At 45.8% G+C, this 20286-nt stretch overlaps 1 protein-coding gene across 3 annotated transcripts in view; it reads right to left on the reverse strand.

Moving 5' to 3' along the window:
- Nucleotides 1-20286, reverse strand: part of PCDH1 (protocadherin 1) — a 257877-nt gene that overhangs the window by 83105 nt on the left and 154486 nt on the right. For all 3 annotated transcript variants that reach the window (XM_086931353.1, XM_086931351.1, XM_086931352.1), the window contains exon 4: nt 7436-7655. In XM_086931353.1, coding sequence (XP_086787479.1) covers nt 7436-7655 — 220 coding nt within the window. The remainder of the gene's footprint in view (nt 1-7435; nt 7656-20286) is intronic.

Genomic DNA, 20286 nt, shown 5'->3' on the forward strand with positions numbered 1-20286 from the left:
TAAAAATCACAGATTATCTGACCCCAGTAGTGGAATACTCTACTAGGCGAGGTTACTCTACTACATGACTGAGTAAACAGTTTGGTAAGGTGGTGACTGGCCCTTTCACAATCCACTGAACTCTCTAGATTTCTTCTGGGTATGATCAAGGGTCCCCAACTTCCCCTCGGCATGTGTAACACAAACATGCCTATGACTAACAGAAGGAATCACCCCATCCCTGCCATACTACATAGACTTCAAGAGCCGTCTAAGCTAGTGAGGTATAAAGATGTCCAACCCGATGCATCAGTGGTAGCAACATATACAAATTCCACCATGCAAAATAATACCCACACACAGTGGGTGAAAATAGATTCAGGACAAATAAGACAGCAATAATGACTAAAAGTGGATAAGTATGTAAAGTAGAGCGTTAAATTAGGAAGGCAAAATAAATAAAAAAAAACAATAGTGATGTAGCAAAACAGAACTACAAACCTCTAAAAAACAGGGAAACCACTGCACAGCAACAATCTACCTTAAGAAACCAGGCTAACAACACAAAAACGAGCCACCTTGAGCAAATCAGGCAAAAGTCGTGAGAAGACACAGATATACAAGCCACTTTGAGGATAAGTGTTCACCTTCAAAAAGTCTGGACACCAACCCAAACTTAGAAAACAAACTATGTAAGGCCACCATCTGTGAGTCAGGCCAAAGACTACATGATAGAAGTCAGGCGGACCCTGGGACAATATGGCAGCCCCCAGGATCCCAAGTCCTCCACAGGAAGACAACAAGCAAACGACAGACCAAGATGCAACATAGAAAAAAAATGCAAGCCACAATTATAGAAAGACACAAACAATAAGATATATTGATAGGTGTGAAGGTGTAGCAAGTCGGACAATATAATGAAGAGAACTACATAGTAGCTGAAAATACAGCTAAGACAAAAACAAAATGAACAATGTACAAATAGACAGATGCTTATACAGCCCTTGAAAGAGTAGGACATTGTGAGGTGACCCTAGTAGGCACATTGAAAAGCAGAACCCAAAAATACAGGGACAACAGGCCCGTCAAGACTCCATCAGAATTCAGTACAGACAGCCAAAGAGGGAAACAGCGCACACACAGAGGGACAGCAAAGCAATGACATGATAAATAGAAAGTGTCTCTCTTCACAGCTTGCTGGATGAGAACACAATTGTTGCTTGGTGATTTGGAAAATCATGCCCAGAATAAATAAATACCAGCAGAGATGAGCATGCAAAGGAAATGCGCATTTTTGTGAATCCTAAGCAAAGATGGATCCGAACAGACTGCAGAGTGGCTGCTTCTTTCCGTTCCTTGGGCAATCTATTTTACATTTCAGATTTAGGAGTATGGTAGGCACGGAGCCAAGAAGCCCGCCCTGTACATATTATGTGCTGTGAGATGTACAGGAGCAGGGAAGCAGTGCTACTTTGAAAAGTATAAACCACAATTCCATTACTTTCCACTTAGCTCACGCTCATTAAAAATGTCAGTAACTCCTTGCGCACCCTTGAACACTCTCGACATACATCGCTCTGGGAATTTGTAGGCTTGCTTCTTTTATTCTTCACCTACTTGTCAATATCTGTGCACTGCTTCTTCTGTGGCTTTGTTGCAGCACTTGACCCGACACACTGTGTTGGATGTGTTACGACTGGATTTGCAGACTAAAATGTGTTCCCTCAAGTACCGTAATCCTAAACTAGACGTGTGATATGGAAATGTGCAGAACAAGTGCCTCACAGGGATTTTAGAAAAAAAGAGAAAGGTCTATATCCCTTGTACTTCCTCTTGTTACCTTTGAGATAAACAGGATGCATTTTTTTTATAAATTAAATGACATCGAAAAACATACATAAAAACACGTTTGCACCAGGAGTCTTTTGATATAGGGCTGGGTGTGTTTGAGGAGACACTTGCACCAGACAGGGACCCAAAGGCTATTTATTCCTTTAACACCACCCTTCATTTTCAATAAAAAAATGAATCAATCCAGGTAAAACTTATCAACTCTTTAATTGAATCTTATGTTTTTGCACTTTGGGGTAGCTAAAAGAGATTGATGTCTCAGAAGTGTGTTATAAATCCGTTTATTGCTTTCATTCACTAATTATTTGACCAAGAGGATACAATACCTGAAGGCTGTTACAGCCACAAACTCTCACGAAGTTATGGGTTACAAATGTTTGCTAAGGAAATTGTTCAAAAAGCAAATACACCTCAATGTTAAATTGCAAGTATGTAGAGTCCTTTGTATAGACGTCATCAGCTCCCAAGATTCTCATATAATCAATACCTAGAGTGTAAAATCTGGATGTAGAATTGGAGGCAGGCTTCAAGGAGCCCACGATAATCGCTGCTGTTTATTTACAAGCCCATTTCCCTCTCATATAAAGTATTTTACAGGGATGTTGCGTAAATTCAAGGACCTGTGTAATCAGGGCAGCTACCTGCCTTGCTCTGAGGAACAATAAAAATGCTAATCCTTTTCTATACTAATATTTGGCTGCCGCGTCTGACGCTTTTTGAAGGTATTTGGTACTCAGCGTTTTAGAAAGTTCACACTTGTCCAAAAAAAATATATTTTCTATTGTTCATGTTCTTAAAAGACACCACTGAAATATCTGCGAGCCCATTTCTTACAAAAGTCAAAGGTACGTACTTGCCGCCCACCCACGCAATATATGAAGACATTGATTCTCAAGGTAAAATGCAATGGTAAGCTAACACCCCCACGCTTTTTACGGTTACTCTTGTGGGCTTTCAAAGGGTCCTTTTTCGACACCTACCAAATGTGGGAGGATACCCTTTCAGAGAAGTGGCTTTCGGGCCATGAGATCAGCAATTCTGTTCTAGTCTTGGACAGCTGCAGCCCGTGCAGGTAAGAGTGGTGAGGCAGTGGGGCCGTTTGGAGGGTAATTTTGACTGATTATTTAATTTTCCCTCGTGGTCATCAGTCCATATTCCCCCTACCTGGCCCCACCAGTCCTACCTGCCAAGCCATTTCACAAACTCCTGCTGAACGCCACATAGGGATAGAACTTGCAAGTGCAGGGAAACGAATGGAGAGGAAGGGGTTAACTAAAAGCTTTGAAAAGAGTAAGTGTTGTGACGTTTGGCATCTCGGAGGAGAGAGGCTGCCTCAGTAACGCAGCTCGCGAGTCCCCTCCAATATCCTCCATGATCCAATTAGACTGAGAGCGCAGGAAATGGCTGGTCGGACTAGGCAGCAGGCCCAATGCAGTTAGTGCCCAGGCCAAGAGAGGGGGGGTAAGCCGGGGTAGGCCAGCTGAGCCGCCCAGCTTTCTGGAGCCCCCATCTCCTGAAAATGAGATTAACCGGCCATGCTAAGGAGCTGGTAATTCAATTAGGATTGAGCAGATGCTGCCACGCCTGATGTCAGGTCGTGGTCACATCTAGCGCGAGAAAGAAAAACTCTCCCGCTCGCGAATCCTCAAACCTTACTCATACAGTGATAAAAAGGCTATTTGCTCCTCAGGCTCTGCTGGCAGACATGATCCAGAAGTCATCAACCAAACAGTCGCTGGAAGAATCTGGGCAGTGCCAAGGAACACCATCCTCTACCAAGCTTGCCACTGTTCCAAAAATAAACTCCCTAAGCATGCTGGTCTTCTTAGATCTGCCATGAGCCTTTCTTCTCAGCAAACACTGAAATCCTGGACTAGCACTTCAGCGGCCGGTTAGGATTCATGCCTTCAAGTCCGACAATGCTGGGTCTTTTTAAGTATAAACATGGGACTTATAGCAAGCACTCCACTGACAGTATTCAGTGGTTTCTAGAGGCGTACCCTTAAAAAAATTCCTTTGCAGGCCCACCTACTACTCTTTCTGCCTCCCTAAGCCAAGAAGTGCCTCTCTCTTCCCTTTTGGGGACTCCTTTCTTCTCATGTCCATAGTACGGTTTCCCTCTCATCATTGGCACTTCACAAGTTATGCCTTTTTCGTCCTTCATCCTGCCTCTCTTCACTGTTTTATCAGAGAGGTCTTCCCTTCTTGGGGCACCAGGACAAGTGAAGCCCAGTAGATAAAGTGACCACTCTGCATGGGAGAAGATGGAAGCCAACCTTTAGGTAAAGGAATATTGTAAAAATAAATGTATAGCGTCCATGCATTATAACACACACTGCAAGTAAACATACTAAGTGCACTAGATGACACATTTAAAGTGTTCAAAATGAAGCAGTTTCTCGGAGAGGAAGGTGCAAAAGCTGAAAAAATCCAAATCTTGTCCATAAAAATTACTCTGAGGCCCCCACCAGAAGAGGAACGAGCGAGAGCGTTTTCACTTTGACCCTAGAGCTCAGTGTCAATAATAAACATTTGAAAATACTTTTTTTTTTTTAAATAAATTTAAAAATGAGTGCGCCCTGCCTAAACTCAGTAGCACAGGGATAGGGGCTACTCAAATGTAACAATGGGCAGTACTAGGGGACCACCTTCAACATTAGCATAGGAGCGGAGGGCACCCTCTCTGAGCTCAAAGGCAGGGCTCTGCAGAGGGATGGCACACTCTTACTTTACTCTAGTCACAGAGAGTGGGCTCCCAGCAGCATTGGTGGGCCCTGATCAATCTGACATCAGAATAGGTCTCTCTGGGTTCTAGTCCAAGCTGAACCCTAGAACTGTCTAAGCAGAGGAGTCCAGATCCAGGACTGCCGGCTCCATCCTAGATTCTTAGAACAACTACAAACTGTGGACAGGAGTTCAATATACATTCACTGTTTATACGTTTATTTTATGAATACTGGCCTTGCTGTTCCTTAATTAGACACCATTGTTCTAAAGCAGGGGTCTCCAAACCGGTCCTGGAGGGCCGGATCCATGCCAGATTTTTAAAATAACTACATGTATCTCAATGGGGATATCCCAAAAAATCTGGCATGGATCCGGCCTTCCAGGACCGGTTTGGAGACTCCTGATCTAAAAGGACCCAAAACCTAGGCGAGCACTAACACATGCTGGGTACGTAGGGAGGAAGAGCAGATTACTGCTAGAGACAAAATAGAGATAATTGCATTTCAGTAGCAGGAGTATATCTGAAGCCCAGATGTATGGCACTCAGTATGGCTCGGTTTTATTAACCTGTAGTAGTAGGGGTAGTGCTAGTCTTCTTCCTTTTACACTGTCCTATGCTTACCTAACTGGTCAGCCAGGACCCAAAATCTGTTTGTATTTTACCTCTTGTGCAAAGCATTATAGCGGTGCATGCAGTGATATTGTTGTGTCTAGATTACTGAACTTTTAGGCCTCCAAGAATTTCAAACAATCTCCTAGGAGAAGCAAAAGTACTCAAAATGATCCTGCATGCTGGTAACCAGAGCGGGCAGATCAATGTACATCTTCCAATCCAATTATTGGGGGCCCTGTACCAACTTCCCATTCCATTGTCCCTGTACCCTCCCCATACATTGGTGCATGTCGTGACTCGTGAGGTCCATTTTTTTCTAATGTCTGCTCTGCAACCCATTCAGGAGCCTCTGTGAACTTGCACATTATCCCAATTCATTCTTCCAGTGAGACAAGCCAGTTAATAGGTTAGAATCGGTGCAAGTCACCACGTATGGATTCCATATTCTCTCAATCTTCGTCCCAGCCCCAATCATCACAGTCTTGTGAACAATTTAAAACCTGCTACTTTCAACCCTAATGCCGAGTTGATCACATTGGTGTGAATTTACCTGTTTACCTTGTGCCAAGAGGCGAGATCCAGCAGTTAAATGCTCTATGATAGACAGGATCAAGTTATGTCTACGCTTAGCACAAAATTACTCTACATCTGAGATGGGTGTTTGAGGAAGGAGAATAAAGCCCTCGTCAGACATGATCACCAGCAACACTGTCAATGCTCCCAACTGTCGTGCTGAATGGAACTGTGGGACATAAACTGTAACTCCCTACAAATTGCTTGAAGCCCATTCCAACAAGATCATTCTGATCCAGGCAATGTGAAGTGAAAATTTAACATACACGACAAGTTTCCCCCACTGTGACACTCCATATCTAGATTATGCCTCTCCCAAATGTCTTTACCACATGCAGGAGATGTCCATGTGGTATGCTCTGTTCTGAGCTCAGCATGTGTGCATTTCTGCAGAAGGTTCTAGATTTCTTGACAACTTCCTCCCTTCTTTCTCCTTTTCAACAAAATCATAGCGCCGATTTTCAGAGTATGGCTCTACCTTCGTGTTTCTGGTGGATCCATGCTAATTTAGTCCAAAGCCAAGCTCACCCTAATATCTGTCATCATGTATTGGGAAGCGTCTCCTTGGGAAATGCTGTGATATGTCCTCCTGAACACTACTAGTAGGAGTTTCCTGCATCACACCCACAGAACCATCATTTGCTACTTCCCTTCCATCACAGTTTAGGATTGCAACTGTCCACAGTAGATTTGAAGAAAACGGAGTTGATTACACACCTCTTTACCGGTTTAAGTTCTGCTTGAAGCTGTGAATGACTACTGGGGAGTTCCATGGAGAGGGACATTTCCTATGAAAGATCTGCCTCTAGAGGAAGTTGTCATGTATCAAGCAGACTGGTTTACAGAGCCCCACTCAACAACTTTAAAGCACTTGTTAGCCACATATTGAACACACTTGCTTTTGAGGACAATCATGGGTGCATCCTTACAGAATGGTCATCCAGGGATGTCCTAAGGTAGTAGCGATTGAGACAGAAGGGCAGCAGGGTTGGAGACAGCTGCACCACCTAGGCTGGTCACCGACAGTAAACAAAAGATAATATTACCCACCTCAAATAGTCAGCTGCCACATGACCACAGATAAATATAATTAGAAAAAGTTGATTTGAGGCAACAGACCAATTAACAAATTCAGCAAGTAAAGTGTAAATAATATAACAGTCTTCAGATGTTGATTGAGAGTGTTTTATTATTGAAACACCCTTGGTATACATGTATTATTGCCCTGAAGAAGCCCTTTTCATAGGGTGAAATGCGTCCGCTGTTCTTCAACTAGTATACCAAAGATATTTGAATAATAAAAGACTCTCAATCAACACCTGCAGACTATATGTAATATGGTTTACACCTGCTGAATTTGTGAATTGGTGTGTTGCCTCTCATCAACTTTTTCTAATGTCCTAAGGTAAATCCAGTATGTGTCCACTGGGGAAGCTCATCTAAACTCTACACCCAAGCCCAACAACAACTTTAAATTGTAATTATGTGGAAAATTGGACTAAAATAGGCGATATTCGCTGAAACTATGGACATTTATAAGGGTTGTTCTTTGCAAAGTTGACAGGGTGGAATCACAATGAGACTATTAATGCCATTAGTGTAAGGTGAAAATCAAATACCGCTCCCAAACAAATTAGTGCAAACAAACACAGAGTGGGGAGAAAAGCAGAACGACCCCCCTCCTGCCCTTACCATTCTCCGGATGCTCCATTTCACCAATGCTGCCGTCTGGGGTGGTGCGTTCGTAGTGGTCCTCGGGCAGCGCCAAGGGCCCAATGCGGGGCCCCGATGATGACTTGCTGCTGGGAGTCTCCGACTCCTCCAATCCGCTATCGTAGTAGCTGTGCTGGGAGGGGTCCTGCAGGTCTGGCGCCTGGTTGGTGGTGGAGAAGGTCACTCGCCGATGAGGTAACTTCGCACAGTTAAATGAAACGAAAGAAAAGAAAAAAGGAAAGGGAGGAAAGAAAAGGGGCGAAAAAAAAGAAAAGAAAAATGTTTTGGTAAACTGGACATTTTTAGGGCTTTTTAAAAGAAACGTTTAACGCGCCAAGGTTTCATAGGTCAGTGAACAAAATCAGAGTTTACGTTTGGATATTTATCGGAGGTTTCACAGGAGGCACCCCTACAGTATTTCACCGGAATATTAACCTGCCTTCCCTCATCTGGCGCCAAGCGCCTCTCGCGTAATTCACAGAGAAATAAAGCCATCCACCCCCTTCAGGGCGCCAGTCCCCGGCGTATTTCAGCGGTGGCAAACGGCGCAGCTGCCGCAGCTCCGTGCTTTCAGAGCCGTTTTGCTCCAGGGATATTTACGGATGGTGGCAGTGCTCAGATATATGGCGGTTCAAATCCCTCTGACAGTCTCCGGCTGGCACTAGGGAGTTGCTGTCTCGTTTGGGCCTCCTGTTCTGCCACACTCGTGCTTCCCTGCTAGGCGGCTTCAGAGCTGACGGCCGCCGTGACTCAACCATGAAAGGCCCGTGGGACAGTTCGAGCCACTGCCTCCTGCCCTGTGGGGCTGGTCTCGGTGTCCTGTCGGCCCTACAGATGGCCCTATGCAGTACAAGGGCTGGTCCGCCTCGTCGTGTTTTGTACCCTGAAAACCTGATCACCTACAGCGCCCCTTGTCCCAATCCCCAACCCTTGCTCTTCTTCCTCCAATCCCAGGACCAGCTGTTGACCCATATGCACATCTGTCTACTACAAAGATGTTTACATGAGAAGACGGACAAGGGCTGTGCAGAAGAGAAGAGGGGGTGAGGGTTTGGGGGCAATCTCCCAGCTCCCAAGGAATGACTCTGCTACCACAATGCATATCTTGCAGGTGCAGATGTTGAGAGGATTCCTCTCACCATCAGTACTCAGCACCTTCCTTTCACCCCAGCCTATCTCATTCCTTCACGTGCCCTCTCCTCCCTCCCGCATACCCCTCCTGCTTGTCCCCTCCCTATCTGTTGATCAGACTTCTAAAGTCAAGTACCTTCAGTGCACTTTCACTGTGATGAGATACTGGCATCTTCAGCAAGACCACAAGCCTTCTCACTCGCTGCCTACAATGTGCGCCCTGGTCATGCTTTTCTGATCCCCCGTGCCTTATCTCTCCTTACCCAACGAGCACTGTATGTCTGACCCTACCTAAAGGCACCTGGTCTTTCTGAACCTCTTTCATGTCCAGGAACCCTTCCATTTCAATGCAGGTCTACTTGCAGCGACACTGGACTTTTGCATCAAGTGCTCTACCAGATTGACCTATAGCACTTGGGTATTCCTTAGTTTGAACCATCAATCACCCGTTCCAACACGAATCATAGGACCCACGCAATGCACCATATCTCTAACAATCACCACAAATGCTAATACCTCATAATAGGCTTGACCCTCCTGTGGCAATCTGCTCTAATTTTCATTGGCCGTACTAGAGAGTTCAGCCCAATTTTCCAACATGTCCATCAATGGTTCTGGAAAACTAGTACATTACCCACCTCTGCATGGCAGTAAGTGTGCTCTTTTCTTGTGTCCAGAGATTCACAGATCTAGACATTGAAGGAAGTTCCAGGAAAAATTGTGGCCCAAACGACATGCAGGTGTAGGTAATGAGATGCTGAGTGCGAAGGATATGGTCAGCTTGAGGCTAGGTGTGTGTGCTAGCACCAATCCTTTTAGATCCTGTGGATAGCTGCTCCTGAAAATGGATGCTTCCATCATGAAAGATCCCAGCCACATATGTAAACAAGTCGCTAGTACTCCCTATTAAGGTGTGCATACTCTAAAGCTATATATGAAAGAGCATGTTTGAAAGATCTGTCAATGCAATCAGGGAGTGGTAGTGCGAAAGGCAGGCTCTAGCCTCCATGGTCTGCCTTCGCTTCTCTCAAAGTGAACCAGGAACTTTATCTCTAGCGCTGGTCCAGATCATCTCAGTCACCTGTACCTACACCTTCGCCCTCTTCCTCCTTCCATTACCAGTGCCACCCTACCATCAACTCTCTTGCTCTTACCTGTCTGTCACACCTCTAGGGCCAGTAACCCACAATGCAGTACTCCTGAGACTGGTGATATACTATTGTTTTGGGTAGCACCACTACATTTACAAGTTCTTCCTTCGTCCACTAAATATCATCCCTTCTTTTGAATTGTTTTAGTCTGTTCCCCACTTCACTCACCCTCTGTGCTTCAATGCAGTGCTTAATTTGTTTGTTTTTTTAAAAGTGCCAGCGATCTAGTCAGAAGGCCTCTGCAGCTTGCACCACCCATTACCACTGCCACCATTGCCAATGACAGACCCTACACAACTACTAACGAGCACACTGCTACAAGTGTGACAATTCATACTATGCCAGGCCTCCAAAGCTATAAAAACAGCCTGGGCAGCAGGTATTAGTTGCTTTTAATGTATACTGAATTAAAAAACAATTGCTGTTCTGCTCATCTCTAAATTATACAAACAGTGCCACCATGTGGCAGCTGTTATGATTGTCGATGTGGACAAACCACAGGCTCAAATTAAGCACTGCTTCAACTTGTCATAAGATACTATATGATATGATATAAGATACTATACGAAAAATGAACCTAACATTAACTTTTTCTTACCGTCTTCCCGTCTAATTCATTACATCAGGGCCGTCATGTTAAGAAGAGGTTTAAGCTTGTGAAAGTGCTGCTTAGTGAGGGAATGCACTAAGTGTTTATAATGTAGGGCGAGGAAAACAAAAAGGTTCTATCTAATGTAGGTTTTCCAAACCAACCACATGGTTCCTTCCTTGACAAGTCACTTTGTTGCCTATGTGTGGGTGCTTTTCAACGCAGGCTGGAGACTAAAAAGCGCAAGTAAACACTGGGGGCCTCATTTATGAGGCCTTGCGTCAGTTTTGCGCTGCGGATGCGTCACTTTTTGTGACGCATCTGCGGCGTAAAACATGCGCCGTGTTGCGCCATATTTAAAAAGTGACGCATCTAGGTAGATGCGTCACTTTTTAAACCCCTGCGCCACATTATACCTGCGTCAGGTATAATGTATGCAGAGGGGGCGTTCCCCCGCAAAAAGCCTCGTAATAGTGACGCAGTGAAATCTATGAGATTTCACTGCGTCACTTTTAGGATGCGGTTGCGTCAAAATCTTGCGCCTGCCTCACAGCAGGCGTAAGACTGACGCAAGCCCTTTCACATGGGGCTTTCCCCATGTGAAAGGACGCATTGCTGGAGATGCGTCACTTTTGTGACACACTCCAGCAATGCGTCACTTTTGCGCTTACAGATGCGTCAGAAATACTGACGTATCTGTAAGTCCTTGCGACATGATGCGTCATACATTAAATATGACGCATCATTGGTGTCGCAAGGAGTGCGCAGTGAAAAGTGACGCATCGCTGTTTTCACGCAGCGATGCGTCACTTATCATAAATGAGGCCCTGGACATTTAGAGGACAAACACTCCTTAAAAGATGCAATCAGCTACCACAGCTACATAGAAGGGAATCTAAGAACGGCGCACCTCCCCCAGCCAACACGAGCACACACACACATCCCCCACCTCCCACCGCTCTCACAGGTGGCAAATGACCTTTGTGAGTAACATGAGTGGGCACTCATCCTGCACCTCGAAGATGGGCCCGGGGATTGGAGAGGCAATTGTAGCAATGAGCACCAAGAGAAGAGCCCTCGGGGGTCATTTGAAGGTAATTGGAGGCTCTCAGGGCCGCATTAAACCCGAACTGCAGGAGGGCAGCGCTCAGGAAGTGGAAGAGGCCCCGACTCATCCCCGCTTTGTCTCTCCGCCGCACGGGCTCTCGTAAAGTGGGGGGGTCTTGTGCGTTTTGTACGGTGCTCTTTCAGAGGAACCACCAAGCACAATGAATCCCTGGTAAGAAAGCATTCCAGTGCCCGGGCACCTTCCCAAGCCCGTGCCCCCTCCCACCTATTCACTGGGGAGGCAGACCCTTTTCAGCACTCCTCGTCCTTTCGGGTGGGAGCCTTGGGTTCATGAGAACAGCCAGTGGGGCGCTTCGAGTGGACACACTTGAGGAGGAAAAGAGGAGCTACCGAAAGTCTGGGCCGCTGCGCCTTTCACATCTCAGGGGTGGTCAAGAACCCTCCAGAAAAGAAAAAAAAACTATGCCCACCTCGGTCGACTCGCAGGTGCTGACTAAGGTGGCGGTAGAGGGCTGTCAATGGTGTCGATGGGGCACTGATGCATGAAAGGAAATGGGTGACGCCCAGTAGGGGCCCCTGGAATTATATTGCAGGGGAGCAGAAATTATGTAACAGGGTTGACCAAATTACGCAGCAAGAAAAGGCAAATTATACGATATAATGTGCCCATTTTTTAAAAAATAGTATTACTTCATTATTTTGTCATTGGTTTTGCCCATGTTAATGAACACTGCCTTGGCAATGGTCTCGCCTCATTAGTGCCGCTGTAACACCCTAATATGGTAATAAGCTACTGCAAGATGACCAGTCAACCTTCGTGAAGGGCTTGTATTGCACAGCACGTGTCACTGTTTTTTTTAGTAACTTTTGATCTGTTTGAGAGAAAACCAATGTTTTATGTGCAGCAGATGATGGATAGTGTGGTAAATGCGACACCACCATAATTATGCGGAAAGGGCTGACACAACAGAGTTGCATATTTCCAGTGCCCTGCCTTAGAGTTGAGTGCTAAAGGAAGCCATGATTGGGCGCTACTGCACCTACTGGACCTGTGGGCTACCGTACTGGGTAACAGATTCTGCCTATAAGGCAGGCCAGTGCTTCTTAAATAACCGGTATTTTCGACTGTGTCTGATGTGCTTCCACCGCTCCCCCATCTCCTTCAGCCGCACTTGATGGTGCCTTTTGGCATTATTGTAAACTCTAATCCGGCAATTATTTTTTTTGTTAATTTTAATGAAACACTCATTTGCAGGCTTGTCTGAACATCAAGGGCACTCTAGAACCAGCACTTCTGAGAGACTTCACCACCCACACACACAGCTTCCTGGGCACTTTTACATTGTGATCTTTTGTAGATTTTTTTATCTAGGACAGTTGCCCTTTTACACAGTTTACAAAGTCTTCTGTTGGTACAGTTACATACTTCCTTGGTCACAATAGTTGAATATTTAACCTTTTCGGGCAATAGTTATTTTTTTCTTGTTATTTAGGTGTTCCAAGAGGTTATATGTTTTGCAGCTGCTCCCCTCATGGACTTCTCTTGCACTTACACCATGCTTGGTCTTGTTTCTCGCCCCGTGTGCTTCCCCCCTGCACCACTGTGTGTTGTTGTGCTCACACTCAAGTGCTGCTCCCCATCCAGCATTTCTTTCCTGCTGGTGTGTTTCTCCCCACCCCCACCAGCTCCATGTTCCTATCTCTTGCCCATGTGTCTCTTCCTCCCCTGTGCTCCACATTCCTCTCACACCTGTTCCGCTTCCCACCCCCCTTCATATTTCTTCTACCACCTGCTCCTTGTGAGTTGCTTCACTCCATGCGTTTTCTGCATCCCCGACCCTTCCCCCAATTCTTGTACTCTTATGCAGGGGCGGCTCCTCCGCTATGGCGGAGGAGCATTGACCCACTGCTTTTAAGCAGTGTGAGTAAGAAGAACTATAAGCTATCATTTTATGTTTCCTGTCTCTTTGTGGGTAGGCGGGGCTGCTCTGCTCTCTGAGTATGGCAGGGGAGGAGTGGTTTGCTCACTCCTAAATGTGCAGTGACTGTTTGTCTGGCCCTCTCAAGCCGCCCAAACCAGTCATGCGCACTTTCCCCGTTCTCCATGCAGGCTGCATATTAGCCTGCATGGAGAACAAGCTCAGGCACCCATTCTTTGGTCGAACCAGGATGCTCAAAACCAATCACAACGATGCATTGCAGCATTGTGATTGGTCAGGGGGAGCCTGGCTGTACTTCCTGTGCGTGTGACGAGGAGAGCAGAGATGCAGGACCTGGCGTGGCAAGGTAAGTTTTGTTTTTTTACAAATATATATATATTTAAAATTGCGCACTGCTCCCCGACCCTCCACTCCCCCTCACCCACCCACCACTGCTCTTATGAAGCTCTAAACTAAAATAAGCGTTTTCCAGGTCTCTGCTTCGTGTGCTTCTCCCTGCCCCCTGCATAATACTCACCCTGCGCTGCAAGCTCATGTGCGCTGCCCCAACACACTCAATGCCTCACCTGTGCCCAATGTTGCTTTCTTACTTATGTATTACTCTACACGCACCTGTGTTGTTCTCGCTTGCATTCAGCTTTTTCCTGCCTCGAACCCAATCCGGTCTTTTTTTTTTAATTGTTTTTGTGGGTTGACTAGATAGCAAGTTGCTGAGGGCCCCAAGCACTTTCGCTCTAATTTTTCATTTCTTTCTTTACCCACCGATCCATCTCGAATCAGCATATTTAAAAAAAAAAAATAACTACGACTTCACTTTGCAGGTGACCATGAGTAGTGATGCATATTTGCGCATACATCACGATGCATGTGCGCACCTCTACAGTGATGCAGCTGCTGCGTGTACATCATCCTGCCTCTACTTTTGCTTTGTATTCATTTATTTACTTTCGGACAGGAAATCGCAGAGCTAATCAACATTCGAATAAGGCACTGGCAAGGCAGTAGGTCCCAACATTTCCGATCACGGTTTCTAAAGTCCCGGAGGACCCCTGCTGCGACATTTGGCCAAAAGCAGGCTCGTGCCTTGTGTTGCTTACTGACTGTACCTACTAGACGCCGGAGGACATCGCATTCACAAACATTTCAAGCGAATCGGAAGTGAGGTCATGCACCTTTGATCAAGGTTGGTGTGATAGGGTTTGCCCATGGTCCCCCTCTCAACCCCTCAACAATCTCAATTTAGTGCTGAGCAGTTAGGATAAGCCCATGGGCTAGGTCTGGAAACTACACCCAGTAAACATGTCTTCCACAACTCCGTGTACTCTTTCTTGCTAACTTCCGGGTCTCTGGCATCAGGGGTTGCACTTGCCGAGGCAGTGACAGAAGTCCCAGGGCAGGCAAGGGACCTCGACTGCTACTCCCAATTGATGTCCATGTTTAAAGTAGGGGTGAGCGAAATTTGCTAATGAATAATTAATTATGGGAAATGTCTCCAAAATTACACGTAACTGCTCGTAATTGTACAAAATGCAAATCTGTTATTTAGCCCCACATTTTAGAGCAAAATGCCTTGTGTCAATTTCTGACGAGAAGACACATTTCACACTAAAAAAATGTGCAACAAAAAAGAAAGCACCACGAGCAACAGCCGCTTGCATTCTGTTCCTGTGTGTTTGTGGTAAACTTTTCAAGGCAAATCACACGTTTGCTGTAAATTTGTTTCGCGAACATCACAAACAACACATCATTACTTGAAGTAGCACAATGACTGAATGTTTAGGATTTCTGCATAAACAATGTGAATTTCCCAAAATTATTCAAATAACAACGAGATGATTTTAATTTTCCCCAGGCCTAGTATATAGTGCTTGCTGGAACCGTTTTTTGTTGTCCAAAACTTCTAACTTCAATCACATTATACATACCTTGGAAGTACAGAAAGCTGACACAGCATGACAAGGTGTTCGCCTTTGACCCTCACTGTAGAATGTTAACCCAGAGATGTAAATTAAGGATAGCCAGGGTAAGAAGAGCTAGCCCTGGCTTGCCTTTTGGACCTGCTTGCATGGTCTTTGCTAACCCAGGACTCAAGAGTCATGAGAACAGAGAGAAAGTAAGCAGGGCTCGTACATCCTTGTTTACTTTCTGTAGCTTTCACTGCTTGCCCTCCTGCACAGCACTTGCAGCACAAGATAGGGCATTGCTGAGGAGTTACTGTAGGAACACGTCATTTGCTGAGGGTCAAAGGGTGTGTGATGCCATTTTGAGCAGCCCGGGAATCTTTTTAAGCACAATCGATGCGACTGCACACTAAGCTACTTCACTGCCGAAATGTATTCTTGCAACAGACAAGAATACGAGAGAGGAATGCGATTGCTTGGCCTACCCCAAACCTCTGGTGTCTTGGTCCCGAGAAAGGCACCTATTTCGAGCACCAAGCACTGACAACTCACACCCTGCCCAGATGACGTCTCTCCTCGACACTGACGTCACATTTAAAATCTCCAGGCGAGCCCGACTCTAAAAAATAGGCATGCCCCATGTACAATTTTGAAAGCTATCACCCCAGAGCATTTTACTAAAGATGCGTAGTTTTCATAAAAATTACAAGTATTTCGTTTGAAAAGAATGGTACTTTCACCCACCCCGAATGTTATGAACCCCCAGGTGCACTCCAGACTTGGGGAAACACGTGCCACTGGTTAATGTCCTGACATGGGACTCCAGGCACTGCCCATGCATCGAAGGCTGGGCATGTAGTCATGGAAGGTGGGAGGTGAGCAGTGAGAAGCACACACTTGTAGTACCAAGGAATATGACTGAAAAGCCCTAACAGCCCACAAAAGCGATCGCCTTGGCAAGAATGCACATGACTGCGGGGACTGGGACTCGGGCCAGCGAAGAGAGCGTTTTCTTGGCCACTGAAAGACATAGGTTTAAAACTTTGCATCAGTGCCCAGGAGATTTGGAGATGTTACACACTCTACATGACACTAAAAGCAGCGGAAAAAAAGAAAACATCACAAATCGATACCACTTAAATGCCTCAAAAGGCACTCGCTGCAGTGGCTGGTTACCATGGCAGCGTGAAACGTGGCAGTGTCTCGTTTTAATAAATTACATTAAACCATCACATTTTCAATGGCAGACGTTTTTTGCTCATTTGCATTCCGCAGCCAGGCAACAGATGCGGGTGCGTCCACTACCCACAGGGATGTGCGAGCAACCATGGTCACTTGCGCGAGCGATAAGCATATGGGCAGTGGTATTGAAATGATGCCTTGGGCTTTAAAGCAAGTAAAGAAAACTGCCCATCTTGTTTCGTGATAACAGATAATTATACTTGAATGCAGTTGGCCCCCTCAAACCTCGTGTCCCATGACCGCTCCGCCTTCTGCGCCAACGACAGCTATGCCCTGGTAAGAGTACATGGACAGCCCATCCGACTGCCGTTTATTCAAGACACTCAATTTCGATATTGTGGATGAACACTTTTTAAATAAACATTGGCAAATGCAATTGGTCTCGCCTTTGAGACTTGACTCTGCCTTGCTTTTGGCGATGCACTATAGTGCCCAGCTTTTTCCAAATGCGTTGCAGCATCATCAAAAATAAAAAAAGTTAATCAATGCTCAGGCAATGTTAACATGTTTGAAAATGACATAGTGAAGTAATACGATCAAATGTACTCAACCCTTCCATGTACTTTGTTCCTACTCTGCTGCACAACTCCAGTGGCCCTGCCAGGGATGTCTCTCCCTGTGTACATCTCTCCTTCAGATGGAGCTCGAAGTCACTTCCCAATGGCTATCCCTCTAGTCCCACTTCATATATCTTTCAGCGTTTAGCAAGGCTTCAGCCGATCCCCTTCCAGCCACCCCACACACCTGTTTGTATGCATGCATATAGTATTTCCACAGTGTGAACCTTGCCAGAAGCTGTACGCCCGAGTTCCTCCCTGTGTTATTGCTGAGGGGCTTTGTCTTCAATGTCTGGTGTTGGTAGGGGGGAGAAAGGAACTAGGCAGGGTCCGATGGTGATAAAAGGGTTTTGTGCCAGACATTTGGACCACTTCCCTCTCTGGCTATGCTGGTTCCGTCACTTGAGTCGTGCACAATGAGTAGTTCTAGAGTTCCATTTGAGCAGCCCAATGAGTTGTGCGAGTTCACCTTTGTTTGGCAGCGCACTCTTTTGTCCATGGCACCATATTGCCACACACTCCAGCAGGTTCACCTTTGACACCAAATGAGCTTAGTGCACGAGCAGCTAGATCATCCCTCCATCAATAAGGTGACTTGGTTGTCATTCAGGGCAACCATGCAAAAGACTGCCCTGGCCGACTGCATCCGAGCACGCGGATACCAATATGTAGACCCCAAAGCCCCTGCGCTGGCTGCAGAAATGCACGGTTGAATTCCATCCAAGGCAGGCCATCAATAATCTCCCAGAGCCTCTTTCACGGATCAGGCGGGCTGTGGAGTCCACAGCCCTGTGCATGCATAGAGCTGAGCCCACAGGGCCTCGCTCACGGTACACTGACTAAATCAATGCTTCCCCTGCTGACCCCGGGCGCCATGTCTGAGTGAGCTCACCGGCTTAAAATGAGCTGCCTGGTACTCACCGCGACCAGTCAAACTTACCTCTGCCGTGCACACAACACCGAGCGGGGCGCGGCGGGGCACCTGCCAGCAGAGCCCGCGCTGATGGAAGGCACTCGGTGCCACGCTTGGATAATGCGCTGACAAACGACCAGATTACAAAATTATTCAAGAGCAAAAGAAAACAAGAACAGGGACTGGTTACAGAGCATCTACTGAGGTGCAACACGCGGCGGGCACGGAGGGGTCATGAGAAGTCAGTGGAGACGCATGGTGGGGAGTGAGGAACCCAAGGGAGGCGCTGAGGTCTGGATGAATAAATGAATAAGTAAAAGACTCCGCGAGAGCAAACAATACCTAATAGAATTTGCACCTGAGAAGCACGTCTACTAGAAGATCTAAAATCTTATCAACTAATTAGGAAACATAGCATATGTCGCGATTGGGTGTGCACAGTAATTGGAGGGTACATTTCCGAAAGAAAACTACATCAGATATGTCTTTGGAAAGAGGAGGTATTTTTCTCATTGATAGCATTGCAGGCAACATTATGGGTCTAAATACTCTATTGCATAATCTAAAACTATTAGCTTATCAGGAAATGGCCATTTTCTATAACTAACTCATTATCAAAGGCATCTTCTGCTTTGCATTGGAATGTAAAGCACATTAGGCAGTTCAAAGCTGCTGCAAATAAGCCTTTACATTTTGTTGTAGTGAGTTGTCTTCAATTTACAAGATTGACTTAGAGGCCATTGAGGAAACGAGGAAATTAACCTGAAAAACTGGTGTTAAAAAACTACATTTGAACTATTGCTTCTTCTTTAAGGTAGGAAATGGATGAAATGCATTTTAGAATACAATGAGGAAGTACACGTAAAAGCCCCAAATTCATTGAAAGCGTAGTTTTATATGATGAAGCCGACATCTTTTGCCTGCGTGCTCCTTCCAGGTAGGACAATTTCATAAGGAAGCAATGCTTCTTAGAATACCAGTAGGGCTGAGACCAAGTCAGTCACGTGTCAGTAAGCCGCATCACTTATGTTTTTGCAGCTTTGGAGGCCAACCACGACTTCTGGTGTAGTGTCTTCCTTAGCAGCAGAAAGGACTACAGATTGCAGGCACACAGCATTAAAGAGTTCCTATTCATATGGAATCAAAAAAAGCGCTCTCGAAGCACTTGCTTTGATAAAAGAGCGAGTGTGAGTGGCTACACCTTAAAACCTTAGCTCAACTTGCTAGGATAAAGTTTTACAAGAATAGCATGTCCAATCGCAAGTCATGGAGCAGGATGAAGGACATCTATAGCAAGTATTGGCAAAGCCAATAGGTCTTGGCCTTGGGACTAATTGTTTTTCTCAATGTCTTTTAGCCAGGATCTACAGCATCAGCAAGATGTTGTGCAGCACGGTGAAATGGTAAAAAAAATAATTGTAAATGACATGGCCAGGTCATTCTGTAGGCACATACATGCTCCATTATGCACGAGTGACTTATAAAAGGACGCTCGCTCCACATTATTTTTATCTCATGAGGGTTCACCAGCGGGGAGTAGGAGGGTGAATACACAACCAACAAAGAGCAACACGGACAACAGTGGAGTGAGGAAGAGGAGCACAAAAGTGCTACAGTTAGAAAACGAATGCATCTCATGGAGTGCTTAACCAAAAAGGAAAAGAAAAGTGCCTGAAAAGTAAGCAGTGTAGGAGACCAATGATGAGGCTATAGTCCATGGCAGGGACAAACACAAGAAGGGGAGGGAAAGCCCACTCAAGCTTACGAAGAAAAAAGAACACAAATGAGTGACAATAAAGCCAACCAATGGGAAACAGTGGGCATGCCATTCGGCTTGTAGGGGGAAACGCAGAGACAATGGAGACTCCTGTTGCGGCACCCTCCTCAGCTCTGACCTCAGTCAGCCAGTGGCCCTCATCCATCTCCGTCTGACACATTAAAGCGATGCTGTATCAGTGCCATTGATTTCTTTCACTGCTAAAACCAGCCAGTAACTCAAAACAATGTTCCCAATTAGGCTCCAGATGAAATATTAGCATCCTACAGGATATACTAATCTATGTGCATTCATCGCTATTATGCAGCAGATGGCGGCAACGCTGGGAGGTATAAGCAGGTGAAGGAGAACCAAACTGGTGCTGGTTCCTATTTCCCCAAAATTGTTTCTGGCAAACTACAATCCTAGTAGCCCCTTCGCTGATTTTAGCGCTCTGCTGACATTGGGCTAATGAGAAGTATTGGCCAGGTACCCTTTTGTGTCCCAGTAGAGCATCCTAAAAACTGAGCTTCGTACTGTGAATACACACTTGACCCGCACCAGAAGCAAATGTACACGTCT

Source organism: Lissotriton vulgaris, chromosome 7 (assembly GCF_964263255.1).
Source record: "Lissotriton vulgaris chromosome 7, aLisVul1.2, whole genome shotgun sequence".
Taxonomy (NCBI): domain Eukaryota; kingdom Metazoa; phylum Chordata; class Amphibia; order Caudata; family Salamandridae; genus Lissotriton; species Lissotriton vulgaris.